The sequence below is a fragment of the Orcinus orca genome, chromosome 13 (genome assembly GCF_937001465.1).
Source record: "Orcinus orca chromosome 13, mOrcOrc1.1, whole genome shotgun sequence".
Classification (NCBI taxonomy): Eukaryota; Metazoa; Chordata; class Mammalia; order Artiodactyla; family Delphinidae; genus Orcinus; species Orcinus orca.
The window spans coordinates 54,231,514-54,256,695 of record NC_064571.1 but is presented as its reverse complement, the minus strand read 5'-3'; the positions used below and the strand labels follow the sequence as shown (position 1 = coordinate 54,256,695).

General features: G+C 47.3%; 1 protein-coding gene and 1 long non-coding RNA gene across 5 annotated transcripts in view; one reads left to right on the top strand and one right to left on the bottom strand.

The window, feature by feature from the left end:
- LOC125960907 (uncharacterized) overlaps positions 1–25,182 on the bottom strand; it is an 840,695-nt gene that overhangs the window by 596,454 nt on the left and 219,059 nt on the right. The gene's annotated exons all lie outside the window — the stretch shown is intronic.
- The window catches only part of PRKCE (protein kinase C epsilon), a 509,933-nt gene that overhangs the window by 304,450 nt on the left and 180,301 nt on the right, over positions 1–25,182 (top strand). For all 4 annotated transcript variants that reach the window (XM_004264993.3, XM_049696373.1, XM_049696375.1 and 1 more), the window contains 4 exons: positions 11,794–11,953; positions 14,008–14,042; positions 15,401–15,486; positions 18,695–18,824. In XM_004264993.3, the coding sequence (XP_004265041.1) occupies positions 11,794–11,953; positions 14,008–14,042; positions 15,401–15,486; positions 18,695–18,824 (411 nt within the window). The remainder of the gene's footprint in view (positions 1–11,793; positions 11,954–14,007; positions 14,043–15,400; positions 15,487–18,694; positions 18,825–25,182) is intronic.

Here is a 25,182-nt window from a genome sequence, read left to right as displayed (position 1 = left end):
CGAGTCAGCAGGGCATCTCTAGTCATTGTAGGAGGGGCCTACGTTGAAGGTGTTAATACCAGGAGGTAAGGATCCCTGGGGGTCATTGTGGAGACCGGCCACCATACCTCTCATTCAACCCTTTCTTTTTTTCTCCCAGAAAATGAAGTTTCTTCTCAAGGCTTTCCTCTAGGTAGATTTCAGTTCTCTCCTCCTAGGCATCTCACGACCTATTAGGGGCAGCCAGACTCACTAGCACTGCAGAGATGTGCTTTGGCCAGGGCCAGCGCTAAAACATCACTAGGGATTCTTGACACTCTTAAGACTGTGGTAGACCTTAACTGCAGCTTAACCTTTGCTGTCTAGTCCCAGTTAATGCTTAAGCCAAGACCTACCGAAAGGGTGGGCAGGTGACTGCACTGTATTCAGGGCCCAGATTTCCAGTTTAGGAAAGTACCGTCTTCTGTAAGTAAAGACGCAGCTCTGGGGCTGCCCTGAGGGAGGAAGGTATAGGATGGGAGTTGGGTTTTTAGGAGAGAAGTTGGGTACTATTTGGCCATAACTACTACTTCCCGAGAGCCCTGGTGACCAAGAATGGATATCTGCGAGAAGTTTGCTGAGATTCAAGGCAGGGCCTGTGTCCACAGTTCCCTCTGGACAGAGATAACTTACTCATTTGGGGAATTTGAGCTCCATTTGTACTTCATTAGCACTAAGACCTAAGCTAACTGGGTCTCCCTTAAGCATCTGTGGCTTCAGAATATTTTCTTAGGTTCATTAAACTAGAAAGAAAAAAAGGTTCTCCCCTCCCCCACCCCCATCTTTTGTTCTTGATGATTTTCGTTTTCCGTGTATGGGAGTTTATAGATATGAGACCCCAAATTTAGCACATGTCTCTTGTTGTTTTGTAGAGCTGGTAGAAATACATTTTTCTCCTCACATCGTGACTCTCCTTTCCCCAACATTCTCCTGTCTCTCTGGAAGACATCTCATGGGGAGATAGGAGTTTCTGAGACCCTAAGATGCAATCCTGGAAATTCATTAGTTTTTCCAGACTGCAGTGTTCCCTGGAAAGAGGTGTCGGCATCAGGTGGGTGGGACACATTGTGTGCGTGTGTGTGTGTGTGTGTGTGTGTGTGTGTGTGTGTGTGTGTGTGTGTGTGTGTGTAGTTAGAGCCTGTGCACCTTGAAGGGGCACAGGGTTGGATTCTGGATGGCTTTGCTTTCAGTTATTGAAAGCATTATTGTTTTTGACCTCCTTATCCCTCTCTCAACATGCAGAATTCTGGTCATAGTCTCCATGGAACATAAAACTTTTCAGAAAAAGTTTAATTTAAGCAGGTTTTTGAAGCCAAGGGAGAAGATATAAGTTCCACGGGCACTGTGGCCATGATGACTGTATCTGTAGAAGGACCTGGGGCTTGTTCACCTGTGTTAAGCTTCCCAAGGAAAGTCCATCCTCCCAACACCCTGCCCTGGAAACTGGCTAGACCTGGGTTACTTGGAGGGACAATGGAAGGAAGGTGAGCTCACTTCGTGGTCCAAGGGATGGGGAGAATAGACTGTGTGACTTAAGACAAATCCATCTGCTTTCTGGAAGGGTGTGGGGTTCACTTGGCCAATTACCAGCCTGGACTTTGTGACTTAATAATCATCTTTACTTCTTTTAATCTTCTTTCTCCATCTCCTTTGTCTTACGGGTCTTTCATTGCCTATTTTTGTTTGTTTTTTATCTCCTGATTCCCTGAAACTATTCTTCTTTCCTAGTTAGCCTGATAAATACCCATCTGGCCAACTTCCTGGGAACCCTGCTCAGGACTTCAGATCTCTCTGGGGAAGGCTATGGTTTTTCTTTTTAATTTTAACTTTAAAATATTAGTGACAGTGCAGAACTGCCTTAGCAAACAGAGGAGTTTGGGGAAAGTAAAGAGTGAGTTCATTGTGGCATTTTGGGAAATTGTGCAGGCGGTTAATTTTGAGAAGGTCTCTGGAGCCTGGGGTGACGGGGTAAGGGGACCACTTGGGCATTGGAGGGTGTCATTTTTAGGTCACTGTCCTTGAACCTTTCCGAATCCTGCCTGCCGCTGACTGGATGATGTCGAAGGGCTGATAGCAACAACACTGATGGGTGTGGGTTTTTCAGTAAATAATCCCATAACCTTTTTGGCCAGGCTACCTTGTCATTAAAAGGCTTGTGATATATTTGAAAAGGGGGGTGTCAACCTTCACTTGGCACTGACGCCCCCCACCCCTCCGCCCATGACCACCAGCTAGCACCTGGGAACGGACAGATGCTCTGCTGAGACTTCTGCCACTGCTTTCCCACAGGCATTTTTTAATAGAGCATTTTAGAAACATGAACCACAGACATGACCTCGTGGACATGAGCTCCACAGGGCTCAGGTGCCCAGGAATTCAGCAGCAGCTAAGTTTCCTGTGATATGAATCACAGGACCATCGCTGGTACCAGTGAGGACTCTGGTCCCGCCCTTGGCTGATTTCCCTGGATGAGAAGCCTCTTTGAGCATTTAGCAAGTCTGCCTGGAGGGGTTTTGCTCTGTGGTTTTTCTCCTGGCAAGTAGTGACTTTTCCTGGGTACCAGAAGCATGTAGTAGTTCCAGTGTGACTGCAGTGTGTAATTTTGAATGGATGGAGGAGGGAGGAAGGGAGGGAATGAATAAATGCAGACAGGCAGGAGGCAAGGAGACTTCCTGCTTGCTTAAGGACGATCATTGTTCTCCAGTGGTTCTCCATGTCCCCATGTGCTCTGCATCAGAGCCTGGGTGGTGGGATTGGGGGGCTGCCCGCCCCCTTTCTCCCTGGTGTGCTCTCCCTCAGTGACCATCCCGTTGTCCCGCCACCGCTGGGTTTGACCTTAGTTTACCGTAGCGCTACTCTCCCTACCCTGTCAAGCGTCCAGATTTTTCACGTTTTTTTTTCCCCCCCAGTAAAGCACAAACTAGCTTAAGCTTTATTTTAAATAAGTGGACAGAGCATACGCCCTGCCATGAACACAAAACAGGTCATTCAGAAAGGAAAGATGAGAAAGGAGAAAATGGTTTACATTAAATTTGAGATGCTAATCTTGAAATGCCACCAGTGCTCTTCTGATTAGATTACACACAGAATAGCACATGCAGACAATTCCAAGCCTCTCCTCCTAGACCTTTCTGCTTCACATTGTGTGGCTCTTTGGAAAGGCATAGATAACACAGACTAATCTCTCTCGCGGAATTAATTGCTGTTTCCTCTTTCCTGTTTTGAACAGAAATTTTCTTTATTGTGTGAGCACAACATGTAGAACATAGTCTTGGGCACCACAAATATTTACTTAATCATTAAAACTCACTGTCATGTAGCATTTGTTTCAACTTGAAAATATTATAATCCATCTTCCTCATGGAAAATAAAATGAAAAGGCACTGCTCCTTTGATTTTCAGTACCTACTTTTGTTTTGTTTTGTTTTGTTTTGTTTTATTTCCGTGATCTTGCATTTTTAACGGTAAGTCCATAAAGTTAAACCAGAGATTTACTGAGAGGGAAAATTAAGTAAACTCTTCAGAGACTGAGTGGGAAAAATTCCATTTAGTGTCTGTCAGGAGCTCCTCCCCACACCCCAGTCATAATCACCGTTGTCCGGACTGTGATGGTAGTTCCTTGCTTTGTTAGTGGAGGCTCATCTACTAAGGACCAAATCCAAAGTATTTGAGAAGAATAATTTAGAGAGTGGCTATGCCCCTTCCATTGTGGCCAAGAGTCTGTGCTCAGAGCCCTGCCTTCCAGCCAGTATCCACATAATAAACATTTTTTAGGATGTACAGTTTTTTTACCCTTCAGAAAGTCTCAATGTGTATTTCTCCTTATGCTCCTTGACGATATTTATCCTTTTCTCTTTCTTATTTTATTCAAATATACACTATACACGTTTCCTAGTTTTCTTTTTCTACTTATTCTTTCTAGGTGGACTTAGCATATCTGCTTTTTGAATCCACTGCATTAAATTTTACTGTGTGGGTGTGTTATGAATTAATCAGCCCCCTTTAGCTTTCTTTTCTAAGTCTCTAGATGAGAGCAGGATGAATGTGCGGAGAGGTGGGTGGGCAGCAGCCGGGAAGAGACTTCCATACACACAGTTGGGTACCAGGGATCTAGGCTATTCCGCCGTCCTTGGGAGGTGTGAATGGATGGGCCAGGGTGAGAATTCCTGAACTGACATTCACTGTTAGCTGTGTGACCTTGAACAAATCAGTCATTAACATCTTGGGGCCTTGGTTTCTTCATTTGTAAGTCAAGAAGAATACCACCTCAAGATGTTAGAGGGTGTGTGTAAGTTGCTTTCATACCTCGTGTATATGTAATAGTACCTCATAGATGTGTAACAGTACCTCGTATAGAGAATAATACCTCAGATGTAAGATGCTTAGCACATGCCCATACACGCAGCTTCAGAATCATCCAGGATTTGACAGTTATTTAGACAAAAATACCGGGATGGGGCTTCCCTGGTGTTGCAGTGGTTGAGAGTCCACCTGCCGATGCAGGGGACACGGGTTCGTGCCCCGGTCCGGGAAGATCCCACATGCCGCGGAGCGGCTAGGCCCGTGAGCCATGGCCGCTGAGCCTGCGCGCCCCGAGCCTGTGCTCCGCAATGGGAGAGGCCACAGCAGTGAGAGGCCCGCGTACCACACACACAAAAAAATACCGGGATGGCTGAGTTATTTTCTTTGTGTCATGAAATAACCTGCCTTGAAGACTGTATTCACTCTTTGCTTGGGTTCCAAGATGAGCCATCCGAGGACATTCCCAGCCTTTTTCGAACTAGTCACATTTCTTACTGCTTTTGTCCTAGAGCTGAGTCAATGCTCCTTGCCCAGCCCAGTCTTCCCGAGAGTTCTCCAAGTCTGAAGATGGAGTCTGCTTCTCCAGAGCCTCTGATGGATGGGGTTGGGGTAGACCATGACGACTCTCTCTTTTATTCACAGTGGCAGGGGTGGACCATCTGGGGGCAGCCGGACCCCAGCAGGGGTAGGTTTTGCTGGGCAGGGGATGAGGCAGTTTCACTCCCTCTCAGTAAGGAGGTGCCGTGTTGGCACCTGGGGGAGAGAATGTGCCAGCTTGGTGTTCAGGCAGAGCCATTGCACTAGCTCTTCTTGATGGATAAGAAAACAGAAGCCCAAAGAGGTTAAATGACTTGTTCTAGGATACAAAGCAAGTCTGGGGCAAAGGCAAAATTTGTCCAGTCTCCCAGCACCTATTTTAACCCTACTGGTAGAAAGAGAAAGTCAAAAGAGGGAGGTCAGAAAAAATAATGAAGACCACCCATGACGTACTTGCTTGTGGAAAAGACCCCTGTGTGCCCTGAACATCAAGAGTAGGTGACCTTCCTGCAGTGAGGAATGACACTGGTGCCCAGAGGCGGCCAGTCATGCATATTGGTCCTTCTGACTGGTCCAGGCTCCCAGCTCAAGGGTCTTGGGCAAGCTTGATCCTTGGGTTTGGCACTCCTTGTTACACATACCCAGGGAGGAAGTTCTGGCATCTGGGAGTTCATCAGCGTTAGCCTCTTAGAAATTCCCTGCTAGATATTCTTTAACTGAAAGGCATTCCCAGAGCACTGAGGTTAAGGGTGCCCATGACCTTGTGTGGGGGACTGTGTTCAGTCCGGTCAGCTCAGCCCCCTTTTTGTGCAGGAGGACATGAGATGAGGTGAGGGAGGTGATGACGAAGCAGTGAGACCTTCAGTAATCAGACTGGCCAGAAGAGGTGGCATAGGGTTTGGTGCCAGGGGCTGCCTCTCCCTGTGTCTCTGAGTGTCCCTCTGGTCTAGACCGAGAAGTCTCAGCCCAAGGAAAAGGGGCCAGCTGAGACTGATCCACAGAACAATAACTGCGAGGTGTGGGTTCTTTGTGCTTCTCCTGCCACTTGCCTGCAGCCTGTCATAGATTCTTTTGAGCACTGGGGCTGTAAGGTACCTATTGGTGTTAGAAGCCCCTAGGAGATTGAGCTTATAGGCAAATCAAACCAAGCAGAAAACATTCCTGGAATGTTGTTAGAGATTGGAATTGCTGAGGATCTCACAGCTGCTTCATAGGGTGTCTCCTTAGCTTTATGCCTTTGTGAATTCTTGTCACGGTATCTGACCGGCCAAGATCTTCATTTCCACAGAAAGTTTCACGAGAGTTATCCAACTTTGCGTTGGCCTTTCCCTCACTTGAGTCACCCCTTCTACTGTGTGGTAGATGCAGCCATAAAACAAAGGATCTGTGTAGGTCAGGAAGGGCCATCGGGGAGGAAAGCCAGCATTGGTTTTGCCTCATGGGCTGTGGCAAATGAAACGTTGCCCCAGGTGGGTGTGGCCGAGTGCATCCAGTGACGGCAAAGAGCATCCTTCAGAGCAAGTCGCAGATGTAGGGGCAGGTGGGGTGACTCTTCACGCAGTTCAGAACCACAGGCAATTGGGGAAGCCAATAAAATGTATATTGTCTCTCCTGATCTCCATGCCAACATCTGGTGCCCTTTCCTCCTCATTCACGCCATGCAGCCCCCCACTCCTGCAACACGAGGGACCCTTCCATTACCTAATGCTTTAGGCAGAACTGCTTTTAAAAGTCATTAAAGAGCATTAGAGAACATTTTTTCAAATATACAAATACACACTCCCATCATCCTAATGTAACATAATTCTTACTTTCATGTTACCTTCAGCCTGCAAACGTGTTTTACGTAGGGTTGTGTTCCTGTGCCTTCTGTTTCCCCACGTTCCTACATAGTCTTTCCCTACCATTTTTAAATTGCTATAGATGTAATATAATTCATTAGACCATTCTCCTAATGTGAGACAGTCAAGTTATTTCTATTTGATGGCTGATTAGACATGCCATGGGGAACATCGATAAGTTATAAGTGTATAGCTTTTAGTTTCTGTTTAATTATTGACTTGGCAATTCCTTAGGAATTAAAGCTTAATCAGAGGTTATGAATCTGTTTGTGATGTTTGCTATGTACTGTAATATTGCTTCTGAAAATATTATGTGACATTGCCTCTAGCAGTGAATGAATAAATCAGTTTCACAGCAGCCTTCCAAATAGCTGATAATACCATTTTAAAACAAATTTGTTTCTTTATTAGGCATTAAACGGTATGTCAGTGGTATGTCAAGACTGCTCTGCTTTGCATTTTAAGAATTCCTAGTAAGAGTGAATATTTTATATTTCTCCTCCTATAAATTTTATGTTCATGTCATCTACACATTTATCTATAGATAAAGATTTTGATGAATATATTTTTTGTGTGTTTTTTAATACATTTTTTTTTATTTATTTATTTTTGGCTGCGTTGGGTCTTTGTTGCCGCACGCGGGCTTTCTCTAGTTACGGTGAGCGGGGGCTACTCTTTGTTGCTGTGCGCAGGCTTCTTCTTGCGGTGGCTTCTCTTATTGTGGAGCACGGGCTCTAGGCACGTGGGCTTCAGTAGTTGTGGCTCGCGGGCTCTCAAGCGCAGGCTCAGTAGTTGCGGTGCATGGGCTTAGTTGCTGCGCAGCATGTGGGACCTTCCCGGACCAGGAATCAAACCCGTGTCCCCCGCGTTGGCAGGCGGATTCTTAATCACTGTGCCGCCAGGGAAGCCCCTTGATGAATATATTTGGATTTGTTGATACGTAGGTCTCTATGGTATGCTTGCCATTGAATTGGAAACTAATCAAAAGGGAACAAACAAATCCAAGTTGTAGAATGTTCCATAAGACAATATCCTATATTTTTCATAAACGTATCATAAAAGAAAAATGTCAAGAAAATTGTTCTAGATTAGGAGATTAAAGAGACATAGCAACAAATGCCATGCATGAACTCTAATTAGCTCTTGGATTAAACTTTTGAAAACAACAGCAACGATAAAGGACATTTTGGGGACAATCAGGGAGATTTGAATATGAACTGTATATTGGATAGTTATGTCAGTGTTAAATTTCTTGACTTTGATACTGTGATTATGTAGGAGAATGTCTTTGTTCTTAGGAGATAAAGGCTGATGTATTTAGGGGTGAAGTGTTGCTTCAAATGGTTTGGCAAAACTATGCATCTGTCTATCATGTATTTCATATTATGCAATAATATATTGTAATTAATATAATTATAACCATGCCATAATATATCATAATGATATTATGTTAATGGCATACATATATTAATATCATGCTATATTATATGTAAGTATATAGTATATAAATTATGCATGATGTATTTGATATATATGTTAATTGGTATTATACACACAAATATATATATGTATTTATAAATCTTTTACCCCCGCACCGTGCACTCTTTCTTACCCACGCGTGAGTGTGCCTGCGCACACACACAGTGTGTTACTGCCTTCCCCGTGGAAGCCGCATTTTAATAGAGACCCTTCACATCAGTGGGAAATGCTGAAGGGATCCATTGCTAGCAGTGACTCCAGGCCCAGCAGGGAGGTTCTCTGGGGCTGTGGAACCTCGTGGCCCCCCTGTGCAGAGGTGTGTGGAATGGGGGTGTTTTCATCAGCCAGGGGCCCCACCCCCTTTCTCCTGAAGCTTTGTGTGCAGGCCTCCTTGGAGCATGAAGTTTACCTGTGTTCTTCCTCTCCTGTAGCCTTTTGTCTCCCCACATCTTGGATGCAGAATCTGACTTTCAAAAGACAGGGCGCATATGCTTTGGGGCAGCGTAACGGAACCCTTTGGGGAAGTTAGATCAGAGAGACCCCACCTTAGCAGGAGCTGTCCTTGGCTCTCTATCTACCCTGTGCCCCAGACCCTCCCATCCCCCAGCCCCCACCCTCTGCAGGCTTGAAGCAGCTTCTCCCCTGGTGTCAGTGCACCCCACCAAGAGGTCTTCAAAAGTAAATGGAATTAAATTAATTGGTTGCTGCATTTATCTATTAAATCAGTGTAAGCACAGTTTAGAATGTTCAGTTTGGTTGCTGTGGTCATTTCTCTAAAAGGTTGAGGAATAAGGCCGTCAGGGAGCCCTATAACCCCCGTTATAGCAGTGCTCCCTTGAGAAGACTAGATTGAACTCATCACCATTTTAACTGAAAACACAATTTCCAGGATCACAATGACTCGCAAATCTGAGAGATTCGTAAATCAAATTGCATCTTAAACACATTAGGGCTTACTATTGACATATATTCCGTGGTGAATCCTTCTTTGAAAGAATTTGAAGGGTGCCTTGTACAAAGAGAATCCACATCCCCTGGCCTGAGCTGCCCAGGGCTGAGTTTTGGGGTTTGGATTTTTGTAGATCAGGTTTGTAGCAAGTAAGGGCTATTGAAAAGATTTGTTTTTTTTTAAATACCACATTTTTTCCAGCTTATAAAAATAGAATAGTCTAAATATACCGAAAAGTAGGAAGCAGAAATGAAAGTCACCTCTAATACAGTACAGTTGAGTGATGATTGTCATATTTTTGCGTGTGTGTGTGTGTGTGTGTAGATGTCTCTAGTTAGAACTGGGATCTTCCTGTGAGAATTTGCTCAGCTGGCTCTCACCCGCTAGGTTGTGGCCAAGTAGGAGGTAGTGGGCTTTCTATACCCAGAGGTAGTCGGTGTCAGAGACTGTTTGAAACAATAAGCACCAGTTAAAAAGGAAACCCAGGCAGGGTGGGGGCTATGAAGCAGGAGGTCCACAGGCAGACCCCCGTCTGGGTCATCAGGGGCAGTGCTGAGGATGCAGCCTGGGAGCGCAGAGGGCAGCCTCCAGTCAACGGCCCTGCCTGTTTGCTTGCAGGCTGCTTCCCTCTAAAAGCACACGCTAGGCATTTGTTCCCCGTCGTTCTTGCCTTTTTCCTCCTTCAGTTTGATTTTCTCTCCACCCCTACCCTCTCTGGATTGACAAGATGCCCTTGGATTAAACAGATGTTTGGCTCACACACATGACCTCCGCTGCAGGGAACCTTATTGTCAAAGAGGCCAGGAGGAGCAAAGCTTGTTCCCCTGAGGACTGACACTGTTATGCTGGAGTGTTGGGCACTGGCTGGTGCAGGGGGGATTTGGGGGGCACGGAACCTTGTGCATTTTCAGTTGTGCCATGCAGGTGACCTTCCAGGGCATACTTGAGAGTGACAGGAGCTTAGTAGGAGACCTATAGCCTGTATCCCCTGCCCTCGGGAAAGCCACAGGCAGCGCAGCTCTTCCTTAACGAGAGCCACCCCGTGAGAGCTCTGGGGACTTACTGTAGGGAGAGTGGGCTGTCCCTCAGAGCAGCATGTGGCCGGTGGAACCTTGACGTCTCCCTCTCTGGGTTAGAATCTGGGCTCCACCACTAGACAGCTGTATTAACAGAAACAGGCTACTTGAACTCTTCATTCCTCAGCCTGCACACCTGCAAAGGGCGGGTAATAGCAGTACCCCTCAGGTGGGGTTGTTGTGATGACACGTGTCATGCATGTAGCATAGTACCTGCCAGAGTGTAAGCCCTCGACAAACATTAGCCATTATCATCACTGTCTTAGTCTCCTCAGGCTGCCGCAACAAATACCTTAGACTGGGAGGCTTAGATAGCAGATATTTATTTCTCACAGTTCTGGAGGCAGGACGTCCGAGATCAAGATGCCAGCATGGTTGGGTTCTGGTGAGGACTCTCTTCCTGGCTGGTGGACAGCCACCTTCTCACTGTGTCCTCACATGGCAGAGAGTGAGCCAGCTCAGGTCTTTTCCTTTTTAAATATTTATTTATTTATTTATTTTGGCTGCGCCGGGTCTTAGTTGAGGCATGTGGACTCTTAGTTGCAGCATGCAGACTCTTAGTTGTGGCATACATGCAGGATCTAGTTCCCTGACCAGGGATCGAACGGGGACCCCTGCATTGGGAGCATGGAGTATTACCCACTGGACCACCAGGGAAGTCCCACTTTTCCTTTTCTTATAATAGTATTAATCCCATCATGGGGGCCCCACTCTCATGCCTGCATCTAAACCTAATTACCCCCCAAAGGCACCCCCTGCAAATGCTGTCGCACTGGGGTTCAGGGCTTTAACATATGAATGGGGAGGGGAGGGCAGGGGTGGCACAAACATTCAGTCCATAACAATCTTTATTATTATTTTTGTTGTCCCTTTGCAGGGTGTCCTTAGGTTTGGGACAGGCTTCCAAGGGGAGGGAAGGAGGAAATGAGGAAGCTCTTTCTGTCTCCAGTAGGGTCTTCAAGCCCATGGGGGTGGTTCTTGAGCCTTCTGGAAACTGTCTGCTTTCACAGTGTTTTATTTCCCTCTCCTTTTAACCTTTGGGGAAAGGCTCTTTATTGTCCTAGTCTAGGTAAGAGGGAGAAGGAAGAAAAGTCAGGTTTATTAGGCAGCCGGGGGTGGAGGGAAGTCACACCACTGACTCCAGGCCACGCCCCTTGGTGTTATCCCCATTGACAGGACAGTGCCCACCGAGGCTCTGGGCCAGGAACACCAGCAGTCCAAGGTCACGCTACTCAGAAGTTTCAGGGAGATTTGAACGCTGAGCCTTCTGACCCTGCACCCTTGCAACATGTAGCTGGTGTGGGGAGGAGTGGAGCGGCCAGACCTGGAGCAGGACTGGGGTTGGGATGGATGCTGAGTGCAGCTGTCATGGCAAAGTGCACAGTCTGAGCCTTCCCATCACGGAGTGCTTGCTCGCTGGAGCTGAGCGGTGAGGCTCCTCAGACCCCTGAGTCCCTCGACCAGTGGAGGCTGTGCCCACGCCCCCTTCTACCTCCATATCCCCGAGGCTGGAGTAGCTCTCCTGCAGGAGGTTATTTCAAGGGACGCTAATCCAGACTGTGTTTTCTCCTGTGCTCTTATCCTTCCCCAGCCCCCAAAGACAATGAAGAACGCGTGTTCCGGGAGCGCATGCGGCCCAGGAAGCGGCAGGGGGCTGTCAGGCGCAGGGTCCACCAGGTCAACGGCCACAAGTTCATGGCTACCTACCTTCGGCAGCCCACCTACTGTTCCCACTGCAGGGATTTTATCTGGTAAGGCCCTCTTTCCTGGAAACCTCTAGTTATGCTTTCTTGGCAATGAGAGGTGGGGGGAATGGGTCAGGAGATTAGAAACTTTACGTAAAAAATGCTGATGTGCTTTATTTCTTTTTCTGACTACAGAAGACTTTTCTGGAAGGCTGAGTGGTGCTTGGGGGGATAGATAGAAAGAAGAAACTGGTTCCTGGTGCCTCTGTACTTAGGATCATATCATACATCATATTTAAGGAGTTAAGATTTTATAATCAATAATGATATTGTGGTTTTTTAAAAAAATCCTTATCTTTTAGAGAGGCAAGCTGAATTATTTACAAATGAAATGATAGGATGTCTCAGATTTGTTTAGGAAAAATATAAGCTGGAAGGAGGGGCGAGGGGCCGGGGTAGAGATGAAACAAGGCTGGCCATGTATTGATAGTTGTTGTATCTGGGTGATGGGTACATGAGAGTCCACTATATTCATCTCTCTCTTCTAATATACATCTGAATTTTTCCATAATAAGCTTAAAATATTTGATTGCCAGTATTTATAATACAAAGCAGTTCTTAGTAACTGTCATAACACTGGTGCTGATAGGATGCTAAGATTTCAGAGGAGGGAGAGAGGAGCGTTGCCTGGAGTGCTCAGGGAAGGCTTCCTGGAGGAGGTGGCATTTCTCCTTTCATGATGACTAGGTTTTTGATAGGCAGAGATAGGTAAGTAGTAGGCCTTTTGGGGAGGTGGAGAAACATAAGGAACACTGGCCTTGGGGATAAGCGGGGAACTTTTGATGAATACCTACCATGTGCCAGGGTCTCTCTTTGGCTCTGGAAATCTCTAATTAACTCTTCCCAGCATCCTATGAGCTATGTATTATGAACCCCATTCCACTAACAACAGTACTGAGGCTCAGAAACGAGACCACTCTACGGCCCCCCAGCTAGGAAGTGTCAGAGGCCTGATTCCACCCCTGGTAAGCATGACTAATAGCTCATGCTCAGTCTTCCTGGCATCCTCTCTGAAACTGATGTGGAGTTTGCCAACACACTGGGATCCTGCAGGGGAAAGTGAACAAGCCCACACTGCAACATGAACCCAGAAGAGGGACATTCGAATTGCACTGAGGACCCCCTGGATTCCCATGGTATCCAGGAAAGCCTCATCTCATCCTCATGGTGTTCTAGAACTAATCACAGAGGTTGGCATGGACATCTGAGGTGACACAGCTTAGAGCAAAGTCAACCTGATTGAAGCAGAAATAATGCCCCACTCCACCCTCAGACGTGTCTCATTCCTGGGGCTGCCAACCATCTGACCTCCATCTCTGTATTTTGGTCAGGAATAGGGGGAACAGGTTCTGAAAGCTTAGTCTTAGAGACTCAGGTCTTCTCTAACCCATGGCCAGCACCACTCAACTCTAGGCTTCCTTAGCTGCAGCCCTAATGACTTCTGGCTCCTTTTGCTGGGCTGGGCTTTCACTGCAGGGAGCTGACCACTTGGTGATGGTGCCCCGAGGACAGGGCTCAGGCCAGGTGGGTTGGGTTGTTCTGTGTCCAGGCTGACCCTAAACCTGCCCTAGGGGTACCCTACTCTGGCCATGGAAGGACTCTCTGGTGCTGACCTTCAGGTGGTAGATTGAGCTCCCAGTCCTGGCCACAGACTGCCCCATAGCCCTTGGCTGCCTCTGCAATGCTCAGGGACTATGCCTGCCAGCGACAGCCCTCCTCCACGTTTATCCATGAAGAAGGGCACACTCGACGCCTCGAGACCTGTGGAAAGCAAACAGAGTCTTCGTGGCTTTCCAGAGCACAGCTGGGCCCCTGGAATGGTTGTTTGTATAGGAAACTGAGCCCTGACACTGACCAAACCTTGCACCCAGTGGCCTTCAGAGAGAGTCATTTTAAGGCACCCTGCAACTGGGAGTGAGATCACTACCCCACTGCTGGGTGGACTCCAGTGTGCTTGGTGCACTGTGGGCAGCGACTGGAATGATGGGAATGGGCTGGCTTTGTGTGGCTTTTGACCTACTGAAATTTATCTTCTTAAAGGGCCGTGTTCTTTTTTTCAGGGGTGTCATAGGAAAGCAGGGATACCAATGTCAAGGTAAGAGGGTATTGTATGAAGTAAATCCTTGGGGCCCCCAGGTCGACCCAGATCACCCCTGCTCGTGGGAGGCGGGTGCTGGGTTGGGTGACATCCAGAGCTCTGTACGCTGTGCACGCTTACGCTCCCTCCCCACAAAGCAAGGCCCTGATTTTCCTTTGTCCCTGCCTGGCCATCTCTCCCCCATAATTGTGTGGGAGCAGATGTGCGGGACCACCATCTGCAGGTGTCCCAGGGGTCTCAGCCTTGTTTTGTAGCCTCTCTGGTGCACCTTCTTCTTTCCCCATGAAATGTAAAACTTCCGTAAGATGCCCATTAGAGGCCGCCTGTGTCGTGAGCCGGGTTCTGTGTGTTCTGTCAGCTCCCTCACTCTCCCACTCCCTGAAGAAGCTCCCTCGCCAGCTTGTTTTATTCAGTATCACTAATGGTCCTTGCTGGTTCTCTTTTTTGTCTCTTCAGTGCCGTCATTAGCTCTTAAACATTTAACAGTCACTTGAAAGTATGGGAGGGTTTGTTTTTTTCCCCAGTTAACTGACTACAGATGTGAGGTTAAGTTGTCCAGAACTGGATGGTGGGTATGTGATGAGGTCATGTTGAGGTTTCTCTGTGGTTGGAGCTGGGAGACCATCCCGTCTCCTCACCCAGCCACTGGTTGACTTGGGTCTCACCCCTGGGGGACTGGGGTAGCTTCTGTGGGACATGACTGTGTCTCGGGGGTAGCATGTACGCAGTTACACACGTGAGACTTCTTAGGTTACTTGCAGCTACCTGCTGCCCAAAATGGCCCGTGACACTAAAGACGGAGCTCTAGGCCACTTCTTGGGGAAGTATTACATTAAATGAAATTTGTGTTTGGCACAGAAGGGCACAAGCAGATCAAGAAGCTAGAGCACTTCTGTGCCACAAAACATCCATTTGCCTGCTGCCGGCCGGCCGGCCTGCCTGTCACCCCAGCCAACCCTGGTGGGACCCTGAGTGGAGCACATTCAGAGCGGCAGTTCCCTGGGTAGACAGTGCTTCATGGCTGGCCATTGTTCCCTGACCTTGGCATAGAGAAGCAAGAAAATTGATTGATACTCCTGAAACTAGAGGAAACTGCTGATGCCCTTTGGATATAAATGGTCCATTCTTCTCCAGAGCACTTAGGAAACCCTAATGGCTCTGATGGCAGAGTGCTTTGAAATGACTGCATAAAGGGCTTCAGGTAGGGCGTTACATTAAGACTTGGCTACAGAGACAGAAGGGCGCGGCTCCCCCCCCCCCGCCCCCGCTCCTCTGCAGAGACCTAATCGAATCTCAGGTTGGAACCTTTCTGCCCCTACTTGTCGCTCAGCCCTCTCGTGTTTTGCTCTTTGCAGTTTGCACTTGCGTGGTCCACAAGAGATGCCATGAGCTCATAATTACGAAGTGCGCTGGATTAAAGAAACAGGAAACTCCTGACGAGGTAAATATTTATAGCATTGAAATTCTGGGCTTTCTTCACCGCCATCCCCACCTTCCACTGCCTCCTCTGTGGTCCCCAGGAGAAACCTTATCTCTTTGAGGTCCCGCTGCTGTCTTTATTGTGTTGATCAAAAATGAAGGGAGTTGTCCACAGTCTTCCAATATGAGGTACAGCCTACGGAATGAGTGTGGCTCAGAGTCGGGTTTAGGTGTGTGAATAGGATGCCAAGAGCTGTGTGATCCCCAAAGGAAAGACCACAAGGAAAATGTGAGTTATTTTATGTCATTATCTCATCGGAACAGTGAAGGGGCTCACTGGCATGTCAAGGGATCCACACAGTTCTTAAATAGTAAGAGACACAACATGCAAGCGGGAACCTTATCTTTATGAGGTGATGGGGAAATGGAGTGGGATTAGCAAATCTAAGAAACACTCAGGAGCCTGAAAGAACCACAGTAATAACAATAATAGCTGACATTCATTGAGTACTTGCTGTGCACTGATTTAAGCACTTTATCGTATGTTTTTTAAAGCCTTAACAACCTTAACGAAATCCATGTTGTTATTACCTTCACTTTCCAACAGAGAGAATAGGAGCATAGAGAGGTCAAATTAACTTGCCCCAAACCTCACAGCCCAGTATATGAAAAAGCCACGTTCAAATCCAGCTAGTCAGTTCCGGAGTCTGAGCCCTTGACCACTGTGTTCTCTTAATCTTAGAAACTAGTGTTAGATTGACTGTTAGAGAAGTTGTTAGGGGTAAGGAAGAGAGAAGATTCGACTTGAAGCCAGGTTTCTCCTGAGTGATTAGAAGAGTGGTTCTACTAACTGATGTAAAAATCTTTTGGGAGGGCTTCCCTAGTGGCGCAGTGGTTGAGAGTCCACCTGCCGATGCGGGGGACGTGGGTTCGTGCCCCGGTCTGGGAGGATCCCACATGCCGCGGAGCGGCTGGGCCCGTGAGCCATGGCCGCTGGGCCTGCGCGTCCGGAGCCTGTGCTCCGCAACGGGAGAGGCCACAACAGTGAGAGGCCCACGTACCGCAAAAAAAAAAATAAAAAAATAAAAATAAAAATAAACCTTTTGGGGAAGATGACAGGTGTGAATCTAAGTAGAGAAGTTATCTGTGTTCATAACAATTGATTTCAAATACATGATTTTAATTCTCGGTGAAATAAATAAATACTGTATAATCAGGCCATTAGATTTGGGAGTCAGAGAGGCCTTGGGTGGATTTATAATCAGCTGTGTTTATAATCAAATGGGTTTATACTTTGGCTTCTAGAAGGAGTCACCTATAGAGATCTTCTACCTGCTTCTTAAGAAGAATTCAGCCAAGTGACATCTCAACATCCAAAGCATTTCCATCTTTTATCTCCTTTTGATTTCCCGCCATCTCTGGAAATCAGGAAGGGACGAGGCTTAGATTGAGTGTCCCATGTCCCTGGAGGGCAGACAGTACAAAGCACCAAAATTATTTACAGAGGTTCTACTGACAGGGTAGAAATTGCAAGTCACTGTCACCCGGGTCTCCTGGCTCCTGGTCTAGGATCATAACCCGAAGTATGTTATTACCCTCATTAGTTTAAGTAAATGAAAGAAAAAGATGATTAGGTTGCTGTCTGTCTGTCTTCCTTCTTATGGACATTTTATTGAGCATTTATTGAGCACTTCCTGTATGTCAGATAATTGTTCCATGTCCCAATGAAATAAAGAGGAATACATGATTCCTGCTTTCAAGGATCTCATAAGTCTCAGTAAGTTAAAAAAAAGTCTCGTAAATCTTATGAACTGCGAACCTCTACAGGTTTATTTATATTCACAAATAGGCACACGTATGCTGCAAATCTACGGAGGGGTGGGCACGATTGTTTTCAGTAAATACTGGGATGCTGGTGCTGGGGTAAGTGCACAGTAGACAGCCAATGCACCTCAAGCAGGGCTCAGTAAGATGCTGGTGCAGCGGCAGGATCAGCCATTCCTGTTGCCGGGTGATAAGGAGGTTGATATGAAGCTGAGTGACCCTGAGGGTGTGTGTGACATACCTCGGTGTTTGTGTTCACATTCATGTCTGTGCCCAGCTCTCACCCACCCCCCCCATGAGGGCTTTTCACTCACCGGGCAGCAGTGAGCCAAGGACAGCTCCTCTGCTGTGCGCTGTCCCTAATGCCTGGAGTAGCAAGAGTGATGCTCTCTCGAGCCCAGGGGCTCTCAGGTGATGGTGCCCTGCTGTCCTGAGAGGGGCAGATTTTGTTCGTGTGGCTAGAGATGTATCAGTAGGTGGAGAGCGTCTCTTAGAGGGCAGAGGGAGACCCCTGCTGACGTCTTGCTTCCGTTAATGTTTCCCACCTCTCTACCCCCAGCGTGTCATTGACCCCACAATCTTGTCGTATTAGGTGGGTTGGGGGTGTCATCCTTCTTTGCTGGATAAGGGATCCAAAGCCCCGAGAAGTCAGGAAACTTGCCTGAGACCTCACAGGGGGCTGGTGGCAGACCCAGGCCTGCAGATCAGATGCCTAGACTCCTCTCCCCCATCCTCTGCCCTTCCTTCTTGCCACCTTCTCTTTACTCCTTTTAAATAATGAGTGGCAGCATAGTGGTTAAAAAGCCTGGGCCCTGAATTCAGACCCACAGCCTCAAATCCTGACTCTGCCACGTACCCGCCTGCAGGCACATCTCTTAATCTCCCTGTTCCTTAATTTCCTCATTTGTAAACTCGCGCGCACCCCGTAGGGTGGCGGTGAGGTTTAACTGAGCTGGTGGTGCCTGGCCTGTGGTCAGCACCGACGCCTCAGCGCCCTTAGTGGTCACCACTCAGTGTTAGCCATCTCCATCGTGGTGGTTGTTGGTCCTAACTGATGACCTACAGTTTCCACGGCTGTGCTGGGTTCTTGGGTGTTCACAGAATCCCACATCCACCATCAGGCTGCAGAAAGACTCTGCCTAGCTAGGCTTTGGTGCTCAAGCAGCATTAAAAGCACATAATGACAGTTCTTTAAGGTCAAAATGTGAGGTACAGGTTGAGTGCTGTGTGCCATGGGAGTTGGAGGTCTGGAGTCCCGGAGGGGACTGGTGGGGGAGCAGAGTCCAGCAGAGCAGCAGAGAGAGTGGGATAAGGGTCCCAGCAGGGAGGTTCTCTTCACCTCTTTCCCAGGGCAGCTTTCAGAGCAAGGAGCTGAGCGGTGACCCTGTGTTTTGCCGTCCCTGCAGGTGGGCTCCCAGCGGTTCAGTGTCAACATGCCCCACAAGTTCGGGATCCACAACTACAAGGTTCCCACCTTCTGCGACCACTGCGGCTCCTTGCTCTGGGGCCTCTTGCGGCAGGGTTTGCAGTGCAAAGGTAAGGCGCTGGTCCTGGCCTCCTCCCCCCGCACCTGCACCCCGATGTCCCTCCTCTTAAAGAATCTTTTCGTAGCCTTGAGAGCGCGTTCCAGGCCTGGCCAAAGGACTGAGCCCAAGCCCTCGCTAAGCCCTTATTAGTTACTCTGAGCATTTGTTAAGCAGTCTCTGTGCAGAGGCCATTCAAGGGACTCTGTAGAGGGAACCAGAAGAAGGAAGGCATGGCTCCATCTTTTAAGATAGTGAACAAGCTGGGGAGACAAGATGAGCCTATGAAAGTGCAGAAGAAATTTAAGGAAAAAATACATTAGAGTAGAAGGGAAGAAAAGTTTTCAGAGGTGGGCCCTGAAATAAGTCATAGAGATTCTTCTGTCACCATCTGTGGTTCAGAGCTTACTCTTGGAAGGAACCCTGCTAAAGCACTGTCACATCTTATTGATCCTTTGTAGGCCTGTGATAGATGTTATATTATGCCCATGGCCCCCATGAGGAAACGGGCTCAGAGACTAAGTAATTTGATCATGTCATGTAGCTTGTGAGCAGAAGTAGGGTTTGAACCTTGACTTCTGAGTCTTGAGTTTCTTCCTCTGTTTCCTGCTGTCCTGCCTGTGAATTGATTTCTGCTCAAATGAGTGTGCTAAGTGACACAGGTTATGGCATGTAATATGGGGAGGTGGGGACATACCCTGGGGGCCTGGATAGAGTGTCCAGTTTCGCAAGCTGGTCCCAACCTGCTCACAGAGTTGGACAACCATGAACTATTGGGCAGGAACGTCTCATGGACATTATTTTAAAACAGTGTTTTATTATTTTAAATTTAATTAAAAAATGAAAAACATTAAATTTTATGAAATTACTTTATGTTATAAAATCAGTATGTTATTATTAGTGAATGTATTATTGATAAATACCTATTGTGGAAAAATTGGAGAAAGGTAAAGTATAAGAAGGAAAGCTGAAGCCATGAACCAATTGGTCATTGAAGGGATCCCAATGAGAAATTATGAGGACTGGAAATAAGGTGCTGGCTGTAGTGGGAATAAAGAAGGAAACCCACTTAAGAGGTATCAAGGAGTGATTTATTGGCTGTAGTGACGAGATCCAACTGGGAGGATGGCGACACTACTCGCTGAGACAGGGAACACATGAGGGAGGGCAGGGCTGGAGGCAGTGATGGTGGAGTTGAGCTGGGGGCATGTTAACTTTGAGGTGCCTGTGGGAAGTTTACATGGAGCTGTCTGACTGTTGGACGTTCTCATCGAAACTCCGAGGAGAAGTCTAGACTGAGCATTTAGATTTGGGATTTGTCAGTGTCTAAGTAGTAGTTAAACCTATAAAGTAGATGTCATCCCCAGGATAAGTACCTTGAGTGTGAAGAAAGAAGAAAACAACTTGGGAATCTGGGGGGTGGGGTGGGGTACCAGCATCCTAGGATGAGTGTGCAAAGAAGCTGGGAGGGAAAGACCTCAGAGGTAGGAGGAAAAGTAGCAAGGGATGGCATCATGGAAGCCAAAAGAGTAGAGTATTTTTTTTAAATTTAAAGAAGGAAATGATGGATAGTGCCAAATGTTTCCAAGAAGTTATTAAAGTAAGAAGTAGAACATGGGAAAATAGAACCACCATATGATCCAGCAATTCCACTTCTGGGTATTTTCCTGAAGAAAATAGAAACACTAATTTGAAAAGATACATGTACCCCTGTGTTCATTGCAGCATTATTTACAATAGCCAAGATATGGAAGCAACCTAAGTGTCCATTGATAGATGAATGGATAAAGATGTATACACACACACACACACACACACACACACACAATGGAATAGTACTCAGCCATAAAAATTAATTAAATCTTGCCATTTGTGACAACATGGATAGACCTAGAGGGTATTATGCTAAGTTAAATAAGTCAGACAGAGAAAAACAAATGCTGTATGATTTCACTTATATGTGGAATCTATAAAACATCAAGTGAACAAACACAAAACAGAAACAGACATAGAAACAGAGAACAAACAGGTGGTTGATGGGGGGAGGGGGGGAGTGAAATAGGTAAGGGAGATTGAGGTAAAAACTTCCAGTTACAAAATAAGTGAGTCAGTCACAAGGATGAAATGTACAGCATGGAGCATAGATTCAGTAATACTGTAGTATCCTTGTATGGTGACAGATGGTAACTAGACTTATTGTGCTCATTTTGTAATGTATAGAAATATTGAATCACTGTGTTGTGCACCTGGAAATAACATAGTGTTGTAGGTCAATTATGCTTCAATAAAACTTAAAAAAAAGTTGAACATGGGGTTGGATTTAACAACAGGGAGGTCACTAGTGCCCTCAGCAGGAGCTGTCTTGGTGGGGCAGTGGGGATGGATGCCCAAGTGCAGAGGCTGAAGTGAGAATGGAGGGTGAAGTATTTTCAGGTTATTTTATATAATCAGGAAAAAGACAGTGGAAATGGTGAGCCAGGAGAGACAGGGGACCATTGACAGAACAGGGACAGAGAGATGGATACCCCTTCTCCCTGTGGAAGGAAAGCCTCAAGGCCAGGCCAGGGTACAGATATGTATCCTATGTTGGGGAAGGGAGTCCAGGAGGAGGTGATTAGGCAGAGTGATCATTTAAGTTCTGAATCTTTTGAGGGCATTGCAAATAAAAATAAGGATTTCTGAAACAGGAGATCCTGTTCAAAGTTGAGGTGAGAAGTGGGGGTGGTGTGGAAGGCATGAGCAGGGTTGGAAACAGCTGTCGCGGGAAATGAGGACGACCTGCCCCAGGACAGGAGGAAGTGCTGCTGCTGACACATCTCGTGTCCTGTGTGAGCTTCCCAGACATTCACATTTCCCTTTCTAGAATTCTAGCACGTGACCTGAAAGAAACAGGGCCTACCCGAAATCCTTTTTGCCATTACGTGACATTAAAACAAAGGAAGAGAAAGAAAACAATGCAGCAGGAATCTCAGATGTTTTCAGAGGAGTGATGCATTTTTTGGAAAGTTGAGTGGGGTTGCTGGGAAGCAGAGTGCCTGCTTTGGACGGGACTCTGATGAAGCCATGTCTGGTTTTTAGTAAATCTATTAATTATTGATCTATCTAGGGAATCTAAATGAAGATTCGTCATATCATAAATATTGATATCTTTAGAAAGCAGCCCAGATGCCCAGACGCAGCAACTAGGGCTGTGGGTCCCTGGACGACCCCGGGAGAAGGCAGGGCCCAGGGATGGTGTACTCAGCTCTGTTTTGGCAGGAAACACTCTCAAGCCTGCTCAAGTAAAGGATGGGATGAACGAGGCTGCCTAGAGCAAGGATTCCTGTTCACTGGAGCCCAGGGGAACGTGAGGGGGTCAGGCCACACAGAGACGAGAAGGTAAAGGCTGTTCAGAATTTAGGCCCCCAGCAAAAGTTCACAGATGTTCCCTGTCCTTTTCCTCTGCTACCATGACTTGGCCATTTCCTCCTTGCTCCTTTCCTACTCTTGCTGTTCCTGTCTCTCTCTCTCAATTAATAGACTTTATTTTTTTAGAGTAGTTTTGGATTCACAGCAGAACTGAACTGAAGGTACAGAGATTTCCCATATACCCCCTGACCCCACATACACTGAGCCTCCGCCACCATCACCACCTCCACCAGAGTGATACATTTCTTACAGTCGCTGAACTTACATTGACACATCATAATCACCCAATGTCCGTAATTTACATTAATTTCACTCTTGGTGTCGGATACTCTATGGGTTTTGACAAATGTATGATGACACGTATCATACAGAGTGGTTTCACTGCCCCCCACCCCCCGCCAATCCCCTGTGTTTGCTTCTCACTTTTGATCCTTTTTCAACCTCAAGTCTTTCTGCCCCTGCCGGCCCCTTACCCTGTGGAGAGTTTGATGACTAGAAGAGGCCAGGAAGGGCCAGGGCAGGGGCCCCTCGTGTCTGGGTCTAAGCCTGGTTCCGCTCCTATGATTGCTAAGAAAAGGAAATCAAGACTTAGTTACCTGCCCGGGGTCCCAGAGCAAGTCCCCATGGAGCTGGAGTTAAACCCAGGCAGCGGGCTCCTGCCCTGGCTCTGACCCGTGCTCCGTGCCCTCTCCTGCTCGGGGAGACTCCGTCAGATCCTCACCTCTGCTGGATCAGGCTGGCTTGGCCTCCTGGGCTGGAGCCCCTATCCCCTGGTCGTGGTGGGACACCAGCCACTTGGCCTGCTGGTCTTTGGCTTCAGCTTTGTTGCCTGTCCTGCTCCTGGCGATAATCGGTTTAGGTATTTTTAGTGAAACCAGTTTCTCTCGAGCCTGGGTCTATAAGGAAGGATCCATGAGACTGTCCTGGTCACTCTCCCTTCAGCCTAAAATTGCCTGAGCCACATGGGTTCGAGTGTGGTGCATATACTCTTTCAGGGATCGTCCCTCTGTCAACCAGGGTGAGGGAACATAATTACCCCCTTTTTACTGGTGGAGAATGGAGAACAGTGTGCAAAGGGGATACAACAAGGGGCCTGTTGGGATGCCTCTGTCTTCCGGGCTGCCACCTCCCTCCCACAGCCCAGAGGGGACAGACGCTTGGAGGATGCTCACGGGCTATTTTTGGTAACTGAGTCCTTAATCAGGGCAGAAAAACACCAGCGCTAAGTGATAAGGCAAAATATTTCATTCCTGTCCTTTGTTTTTTTGTTTTGTTTTGTTTTGTTTTTGTTTTTAGCTGTGCCCCGTGGCTTTCGGGATCTTAGTTTCCCGACCAGGGATTGAACCTTGCGCCCTCGGCAGTGAAAGCACGGAGTCCTAACTACTGGACTGCCAGGGAATTCCCTCCTGTCTTTTGTCTTATGATTTGAGTGCTGGCACAGTTGCTGTGTCTCTCTCCAGGCTCGTTGAGGGTCTGTCTGAGCCCTCAGCCACTATTAGTCCAGAAATTAGCTTCAGAGGTTCAAATATTAGCATCACTGAGGCATTTGAACCCTTTTTATTCTTCACTTTATTTGAACTGTGCTGCTTCCCCAACCTGACCACCTGTACAGTGAACTCCCTAGGGTCCTTTTGCACCTGTGTTTTGTTTTTCCATTGACTGATGGAGTTATTTCCGTGTGGAGGTAGAGACTGCCAATACCTTAGGATTTGTGTTTCCTTCTCTAAAGAAGATGTGGGGTTCTCACGTGTCCTGTGGGTCACTGCCCGCCTCTCTTCTGCCCATGAGCTCACACTCATGTCTCCAGCACAGCCGCCCTGAAGTCATCAGGCACCGATGGGCAATTTAACAGAAAGCCAGACCTCTTTTCACAATCCACAGTGCCCTCCTGGTTTGCCGGTCCCCATCTGCGGTGGGCTCCCTACTCCTGCCTGTCCTCTCTGACTGCAGCTCTGTACCGAGGTGGAGGATAGGTACAGTTGGGAAAGTTCTGGCCTGGAAATTCCTGAAGAATCTCCTTCCTGGCTTCCTGACTCTCTCTCAGATCCTATCCTAGTAACAGCTGTGATCCGAGCCTGCTTTTGTGGGCTAAGGGGCAGAGTGTCACTGTCCCGTGGGTAATGAAGAACAGACCATCTTGTTTGGGGGAAACCCCTTAGGCAGAGAGCTGTGGCCAGTGAAGATCCCAGATTAGGAGTCCAGGGAACTGGTCTGTCCTGGTTCTGTCACTGCCTGGCTGGGCAATTACAGGCAGGGCCCATTGGCCAGGTGACCCCAACTGCCCACCTGCCTTCTGAGAATTATAATGAAAGTAATGAAAACAGAGTGATCTTAGCTGTATATACCTCGTGGAGTGGCTGCAAGAGCCATAAAGATAGGAGGAAGAAAAGGTCTTCTCCCTCCCTCCCTCCCTCCCTCCCTCCCTCCCTCCCTCCCTTCCTCCTTCCCTCCCTCCCTCCCTCCCTCCCTCCCTCCCTCCCTCCCTCCCTCCCTCCCTTCCTTCCTTCCTTTTTGGATATTTAAAAAACATTAGAGACATGAAAAAGGATTTTTATTCTCATCATTTTTTAAAATATCAGCCCTTCACTATTATTTTTTGACAGCTAGGTTCCTTGTCATTTCTTCAACTTTTATTCGTATTTTTAGAATTAAAAAAAAAAACACAAGGGACTTCCCTGGCGGTCCGGTGGTTAAGACTCCGCACTTCCATGGCAGGGGGCATGGGTTCAATCCCTGCTCGGGGAACTAAGATCCCTCATGCCGTGCAGCATGGCCAAAAGACAAACAAACAAAGCCACAAATAATACATAAATAATTCTCACTAGGAAAGATTCAAGCAAGACTTAAGTCTTAAGCATATGTATAAAAAATATTAAAACCCTTTGTGTTCTTTTTCCACAACCATCCCCAGCCTTAACTGCTACTAACAATTTGCTGTGGATCCTTTCAAGCCTTTCTGTGTG